Raw genomic sequence first — 8686 nt, 5'->3', positions numbered from 1 at the left:
AGTTTAATTATAAAAGGCTCACCCGACTCGATAGGAAGCTTGAAACTTAGTAGACAAGTTTTAAAATTTAAAAAACTGCTTGTAAGCCTTATATAAGCAGGCTCAGGGTCGTCTTGGCACGAGCTGAGCCGGGCAATCCCGAGCTTTTCAGACAAGCCTTGCCATGTCTAATTATAATACTATTTTCCTCTACTATCTAGTCGCTTGGCGGCGTTACGGAAGTTAAAATATATTAATATAATTATAGATATTCTATATTATTACTATAACATTTATTCCTGTAACGCTTATTAAAGTAATACTTAATATTATAATATTTATTTTAATAATATTTAATAGACCTGATAGGGCTTAGTGTCTGTAGAGAAAGATATTAATCTAATTTAAATTTCTATTACATGTGCTAACCTGATTGAATTTCTATTATATATACTAACTAAATCTAGAAGTAATGCTTGCTATCTTTAAATGCTTATAACTCTATATAATGATTGTTTAAAAGAATAAAAGTTATATTATTATATTCCGTGTAAAAAGTACTATCGAATAAAACTAGTTTTGGAATTATTGGATATTATTTGACTGTTGTCCCGTTGTGCAGATTTCCCTACTAGAAATGGTCAGGTTACAGTTAAGATATAATAGTCAGATATAGCCAGTCTAAATAAGTGCATTGTTCGGCCAATTATTTTACATAGGATAAGAATATCACTAGCGCAAATATAGTCCATACAAAGGGTGTCCACAACCAGAATGTGAGGAAGATCCACAATATTCTGAACCACAGAGTATCATAAATTAAACGTGGCAATTCATAAGTGAGCGCATAACCCTCTAGTATAGACCAAGCTAGCATTAGATAAAACATAGTACGAAAATGGCGTGTTGCCGGTTGTGTTTTGGAGATGATTTGACTAGTGAAGGTATGGAAGAGCAATGTCAACAGGATGGACAGAAAGGAGATCAGGATCGCCCTAGGACAGGTTGATAATCTGAAAGTATTAAGCACTCTCTGGGCAACCAAGCCGATGGAGAGAATTGTTACTGCGACCCACCCGAACTCGGGTAAGGCTTCGAACAGCCAGTGAGGCCTATCAGTTCTGCCGGCATGGGCCGCCTCCTCTCGGCAATCCTCCAGGCTTTTGGAGTACCTCTGTATTTCTGACTCCGACAATTTGGCTGAATCAACCACACAGCCTACATCTGCGGCGACTTCGAGACTAATATTGCTCCCGGGCGTGTGGAGCAAGTTCTGGAGATCATTTATCGCTGATTCGCAGACTTCCACGTATAATGCGCCCCTAAATGCCTGTGAATCTAGGAGCAACTTGGTATAGTCCAATCTTCTTTTTTTTATAGTGAGGTTCAATAGAAAAGCGGCATGATTTTTAGACAGCTTTGCTTGAGGGAGGGCTTGAACAAACCGGTGCACCTCAACGGCAGTCAAGTTCCCGATAGCAAGTGAAAGCGCACTAAAATGGCCCCACCACATCCCTCGAGCCTCCATTGTCACGTCGGCTCCATGTGAGATTAATACCTCATACATTTCGGAGAAGCGATCACTCGCAGTTCTCCGGGAACCCTCACGCACATGTGCCAGGACAGCTGAATGAATTGGCGCACGAAGTTGGTCATTTGTCGCATTGACATTTGCTCCTTTGGGCCGAAACTCTAAGAGCCGGGTGGCAGTTAGAGTAAGATTCATTTCTGCTGCTCTGTGTAGTGGTGTCAGATTATCACAATATGCATTTACATCAGCGCCGTAACGGAGAAGAACAGGGATAATATCAGCAATTTCTTTGTCTGTTCGACCTTTTGCTGCACAAAGAAGCACGTCATGGAGACATGTCTTTAGGCTGGCATCATTCGCATCTGTTCGCCTAGAATGGCGAGCCAGGTATTCTGCTGTGCAGAAAAGACCCTCCTGACAGGCGAAGTCCAATATTGTAAAATCCTTCTTAGGTAATATACATCGATAGCAAATCAAGTTCAGTATATGAGGTAAAGTTTTGCTATCGAGAAAATCTAGAGGGATGCCTCCGGAATCGGCCTGTAGTGCATGGTGCCGGAAATATTTCAAAGCATACGGTACCAATGAGAGGTCAGCGGCGTCCAGGGACAATCTGTCAGCCAATGAGGACAGACGTTTTCCCCAACCAGCATTGGACCAAAGGGGGTCTTCGAAAAGAGCTGGCAATGAACGGAGCTCATCAATGCAAAGATAGGTGTAGCAAGCCTTGCTCAACACGTAATGTCCCTTGGAAATTGTTTCGGATCCAGTGGAGGGATCCAGAAGTTGGAATGCTTTATCTGAGAAGAACTCTCGCACACTTTCGTGAATAATCTGGACCCGTGAACTAGCTAATATATCAGGGTTATACTTTAAACCCCATGTATGTTGAGAGTATCGAATGTGCAAGGGCGCCGGGTAGTGTGACAGGCGTTCTGCCCAATCTTTCGCAGCTGGACCAAACATCTGAGTTAAGACATGCAGAAATAATTGCCACTCCCGCTCCCTGGGGTTTGACTGGGTATTGCTGATCGACATGTCAACATCTCCTGTGGGTGTAAGGCCACTAACAATTGATGTGTTTGAAAATGAAGACACTTGATCATGATGCTCAATCACTGTTTGGTCGATATTCTGATTACCACTGTCAAGACTACCGGGACGCTGATCCACTTCCGGTTTCCCAGGTGCAGCCTGATCCATATCTGCCTTGATGGTATTATCCTCTTCCTGTGTTGATTGGATGTGAACAATAACCTCCATGAGCCCCTTCGACAGACCAAGGACCTTCTTCATGAACATCCTGTAGTCTAAGCCTTGCATGGCTTCCTTTTTTTTCCATTCCCCCAATGATAGATATGCTCGCTCTTCTGTATTCATACTAAATGAAATTGCTTGACGCAGTTCTGACAAATAAAGAGGCCAGCGGGCAAACAGAACCCATTGCCATAAGAGGATGGCTTCTTTAACGTCTTCAGGGTTCATATTCTGGAGAAGATGGGTGAACATTTCATCCAGGTTTGCGGGTAGGTGTTGCAGTTTCTGATTTGTGCGGTCAAAGGATATCCCTTGGTCCTGATCAGTGCATACCATATCAACTGCGAAAACTGCCCATAGAAAGATCCCTGAAGACCTTCTTGTAATTAGATTTGCAATACCTGTCCTCAGTATCGATTCTTTCGGTCCCTGTGGGATAGGCAATGTACTTGATACGTAGTCATGTATGTCACCGTGATTTTCGTCCTCGATGACAACCTCAGGGCAAGTTCCCATTGTGATATTGGGATAGTGACGAGTAGAGAAGCAGATATTCACATTCGCTTTATTAGAAACTGCCGAGGAGGCAAATTCACTGAAGAGTCGAAAAATTTGTCTTGCTTGGGGTTCTCCACATTCGTCCAGAGCATCAATGAAGAGATCAAACCGAACCGTGGGCAGCGTTTTCATACGCGAGAACAGAAATTCTTGCAATTCTTCTTCTGTCCACTCCCACTTGTCACCCTCCGTGTCTTTCTTCGTTTTGTAGATGCGAACCAGCTCCTGGAGCATGGCTCTATTTTTTTGCAGTATTTGGTGCAGCATTGACCGAAACAGCCCTAGTAGGGACTTCTGGAGCTCATCTCCACGGCGGTCAAAGAAGTATATGACTATAATTCTCCCAGGAACTGACTCTGAGGCCCCCAGCTTTTGTGCTGTTGCTTTCATTAGCGTGGATTTCCCAGCACCCGGCTTCCCCTTAACCCGAAGAAGGCCGTGATACTCATGGACATTGTCACGAGATAGCCATGAGCGAAATTGCTCATTGTTGTAAATCCATAAGCAAGTCCTGTGCAAGGCTGGTTGTATATTGCGATATCGAGTGTCCATAGATACAAACGCCAATGACTGAAGACAGGCTTCGAAATGACCATCAGTCTGTAAATTTAAAAAAGGGGGTTCCCTGCCCACCTTTTTCATCTTCACCTAATCCTGGATATTCTTAGCATCAGAACTGATATACTTGGGAGGGCAGTTCATCCTACTAACGCTTTGCTATGGTCCTGACTCGCGCTTTGATTTCACCGCTGAGACTTTTGTAACCCTGACTATCAGCACCAGAGAATTTACACATTGTGCTATGATTGCCATCGATAACCTCAGCGTGCTCCCTTGGATCATGAAGAGATGATGATTCATGAGGGACGACCTGCAGGAAACTTAACATCCAGGTGGAATTTTCTGATTATAACTGTGGGAGGGAACATACGAGTTTATTCGCCAGGCCGAACCTCACACCTGACATGGCGCGACTCTCCTGGAATGTTTTGACAGAAAAGTCGTACTTTCTCCAAAGAACAATAAATGACTCACGACCAATCTCTAATTCAGGGCCATTGACAAGAGCACCGAGTATCTTGTTGTTAGTATCCATGCCGATGGCGTTTGCCGCGAAGCGTGCCACTTCTGCGAGGGTTGCGAACTCGCTTCCGTGATGAGGAGTGCTTAGGAAGATTACTGCTGCTGTAGATCTGATAATGTCTTTGCATAGCTCCTCTTCCGAGCCATCTGATCGGCGAAGCATCTGGACTTGTCAGTTCTGTGGCCTCTTCCTTCGGCTTTGGGCTCATGATAGAAAAATAATACAAAAGAAAATCCTTGGCCATGTTGGAAGAATGGAGTTTCTGATAGCCATTGGATACAGAAAACAAGACAATTTTCCTTACCTCCTTGACTATGATACCTCCCAACGAATGAGCTACGAATATGGTCATTTGACCTAGTCGCCTGTTGCGCCCAAGGGTATAGAGAAGGGTTCGAGCATGTGAAAAAATGTCATTTTTATCCGCCGCCCGGTATTTATTGGCTATTTTGACGTCATAGCCCCACGTAAGGATACGAACATCTGGGCAATCCTTAGGAAGCAAGTCCAGAGGCCAGAACACCTTTCTGTCATTTGTCGCTGGACTGAATGTCCAGGTGTCCTTAGGGTCGCCCGCAAGACCATGCACGAAGATGACGCTGTGGATCGGACAATATCAGCCCTTGTACCATTAGCGAATCACAGCTTCTAAGAGACTAACTCAGCTAATGGAGTGACATCCTTCGGCGCATATAGCTCGCTGAGACCAGTGCTAGAAACTACCCCGGAGGCCATGATATAACGCAGCAGCTCGGTGTCTTGACTGCTGTACTGCAGAAATCTGCAAGATAGTGGCCGAAGTATGCTTCAGTAAATGAATGGACTACTGGAATAATTGATATTAGAAACTTCGTCGGAAGTACCGGATAGTCCTTACATCTTAAAAAGGGCGCATGGGAAAGTGAAACCCGCAACAGGTGGCGTAATGCTGAAGCAATCGGTCTACTAACTTAAATTATTCCCCTCACAGGGTCTCGATCCATCTCAGCCAACCTTTGATATTGGAGTCTATTTCGTTGATGTTTACAGCTAGATGGTCTGTAAACTGCCACTAGTAGGATAATAATATACAGCTAGAAACCGAAATTGTCCCACGCAAAAGTTCATGACTCTAGCTCACTACTGAGGATATGTAAATTGTACAAAACATACTTGAAATATATGAAGGGAGTATACTCCTCGACCAGAATGGCCCGATGACCCATTTGGCTTCTTTCTCTTGTTGGAATTTAATGTTCGATGATCTAGGGATTCCACATAAATTATCTTAAGCTTTATCTGGCGGTCCGCCAATCGCATAACTAGGGAGCCAGAGAGCATGGGAATCTCTATTACTTGACCACAGTATCTCAGTCAATTTCCATGGCAAACACTATATTCCTTACATCATTAGTGATTTTGGGTTTTATGAATATAGTTTCAATGTTGTGGTGGCCTGAGACACAGACTGGTCTCGACAGCTTCAAAACAGTCATAAGAAATGCGTACCATACTATCGTCCTGATTAATAATATCATGGGACCATAGCTCTATTGGAGTAATATTATGCAATCTCTTTGTTCTCATATCCAGCTGCAAGATTTTAGTCTGATCATACAAGTCTGGAATACGTACTCCACATTTTATGTCTATCATTGGAGACCCAACCTAGTCCTAAGTACTGTCCATGCTGCCACCTACTTTAACAGAGTGTGAAAAGATCGCGAGACACTTCCTGACCCGCTGTAGTAAGGCCTTTCCACCTCCTAATTTTGAAGTGTTTAAGGTCATTGAAAATATCATATTCTTATATTTTCTTGCTTTTCTTAGTGGTTTGTTATATTATATTTGACTGATCTTCAATCCAGAGAGACTATATAGATAGCTCTGGTAGAGGCCCCCAGGGAGCTTCTGAGAAGTATTCTAATTACTGTATTGACTAACACATTGACCAATATACTGAGTGTATTTCTTTGATAGAATAGCCAGGATTTTATGGTAAGGACCGTCATGATGATGTATTAAGATAGTTATAGAAATTATAAAATCATTAATAATTATTACAGTCTATTATTATAAATATAAGACAATAATTCTTTACTAGAGTGGCAAACGGCCAGGTCAGGTCAGGTTAATAGAAATATATATGACTGTTAACTGTACAGTTAACCCGAATTCACTTATTTAACCTAGTTAGGAAGGCAGTGCGGAATAATAAATAGATTTTTATCTAAGCTAACGTGATTTAGCTAGATAAACATCTGATTATATCTGATTTCTCTCTAATTTCTGTCTTATCAGATTAAGCAGCTAACTGTGACTAATACTTTTCAACTGTTATACCTGATGGTTAACCGAAATCTCTATTTAACCTGACTGCCGGTTAACGGTCAGGTTACAGGTAAGGTATAACAATCAGGTATAGCCCCTCTAAATATTAATATAATTTACACAATATACATATTTGCATACGCCCCGCTACCCAGGCGCTAAAGTCTACGCGCACGAATATCTTTTTCTGGGATTAATTTAATACTTTAGAGGAAAGGAACGGCAACATAGCTTATACAGAACCTATTAACTGTACGAAAGTACCACCATTCCCCAAATCAGGCTTAAAACCAAGTACAATATCTGGGCTTCCATATCCCAAAGAGCCGAATCCAATGATCAACTTGCTAAAAAAAAAATAGTATCACGCCCTATCCACCCACGATGCAAGTTCAAGTCTCAGAGCAGGTTATCCTCTAACAAGGCAGGCCGCCCGGGCTAGCAAATAATGTTAAATTCATGAGAAAAATTAAAACACATAATAATAACAAATAATGTGATGTAACGTAGAATTATACAAAGGACTGATATTCAGGACGAAGAGCAGGCCCTATTAATAGTTACTAAAATCCAGATTTCGCTCTTCGAGTCGGGGTTAAGAAAATAAGATATATAGAACTATAGGTTACAGCATGCTAGCAAGAAACTTAGTTATTTTCTCCATCGTAATATGCTTAGCATCAACATTTGTCCAAAGAATCTCAGGCCATTGGCGCGCTACTATGGCTATATTCTCAGCTCGAGTATGTGCCATCTTCTGCCTTATAAAGATGCTGATCCCATCATTCAGGATGGCCTGACAGAGACCTTCTATGACCTGTCTGAATATCAGAGATTTGACCACGGGCTCTAATTCATGAAGCGTGCAAATAGTACTTAGCTGAGTGTTCAAGATTAAAGTAACAAGGACATTTATTTTATTCTTACTGAATATATTATTATCACTGAAAACATGAGTAAGCTGGCTATTGTATGAGTTTAGTATACTTACATGATTTCCTATAAGTGAACCCCAACTAACAGGATACCAACTTCTAATGTTCCTGCAAGTATCTACTACTATCTGCCGCGTTTCACATAAATGGCTGAAATCTGATCATGACAAGATTTCTCTGGTCTTGATTTGTGAGGATCATCGTGACACGCTTCCAGGATATAGATAATGACATGAATACTAGAAGGCTTCTTTATAGGAGTAGGCCAGTATCTTTCAGGGTGGGTACAGAGCTCTTCGTAATTAAGGTACTATAGAACCAGTGTAATGCGCTTTACAACGGGATCAAGGAAAAATTATTAAATTTCTTTATCCGCGTCCAGGACTCAAAGGTAATTTATCATTATCATCGCTTGTATACCTTCCCAAACGACGGGAAGTCCCAGGGCGTGCAGGCCGAGCGACACATTGTTGTCCTACCTATCCAAAAGAGACCGTAGCAGCTCGCGAGACGTCTGTGAGAAAAAAGACACTTCCGCTTCAAGAATCCCCAGAATATGCGCTTCCTTGATGGCATCCGGGCATAGTCAGCTTCTCCAGTAATGGTTAATACCAGGGACAAGGTATCAGTATAAGGTGATAGCGAAAATGCTCATTTGCTCATTATCAAACAATAATACTTGCTTGTTATAGACCATCTAAATTGTATAACGTAATCCACGGTCGCGCGGGCCACCCTCCCAGTAGGATTGCCTGATATGATTAAAATGAAGCCTTTAAATCAACACAAATGCTTATAAAAAAGCTATCTAACTAATTACTAGATGGTTTACAACACTGTGTACGTCGACAGCCAATATTGAAATAATTAGTATAGCATAATGGCGCGCGTGAAGGGGTCTCTATAGATTAAAATTAAGATTTAATCTTAATATTTTTATTATTTTATACTTCCTTTTCTTATTATATAGCACTCTAGACCTTTTTAATAGTAGTGCCTTCTATATAGACTATCTACTCTTTTAAATACTTT

General features: G+C 41.7%; 1 protein-coding gene across 1 annotated transcript; it reads right to left on the bottom strand.

Annotated features, from left to right (window-relative positions):
- Window positions 1-2194: 2194 nt before the first annotated feature.
- ASPBRDRAFT_98662 (uncharacterized protein) lies at window positions 2195-5019 on the bottom strand (the record flags this gene model as incomplete). The annotated part of the gene is made up of 5 exons (XM_067629545.1): window positions 2195-2361; window positions 2674-3973; window positions 4056-4206; window positions 4279-4571; window positions 4714-5019. Coding segments are annotated over 5 exons (2217 nt in total), but the record flags the coding sequence as incomplete, so codon positions are not given.
- Between the last annotated feature and the right edge of the window lie 3667 nt (window positions 5020-8686).

Source organism: Aspergillus brasiliensis (genome assembly GCF_001889945.1).
Source record: "Aspergillus brasiliensis CBS 101740 unplaced genomic scaffold ASPBRscaffold_28, whole genome shotgun sequence".
NCBI lineage: Eukaryota > Fungi > Ascomycota > Eurotiomycetes > Eurotiales > Aspergillaceae > Aspergillus > Aspergillus brasiliensis.
Note: the sequence above shows the minus strand (reverse complement) of the source record. Positions and strands in the feature narration are given on the sequence as shown.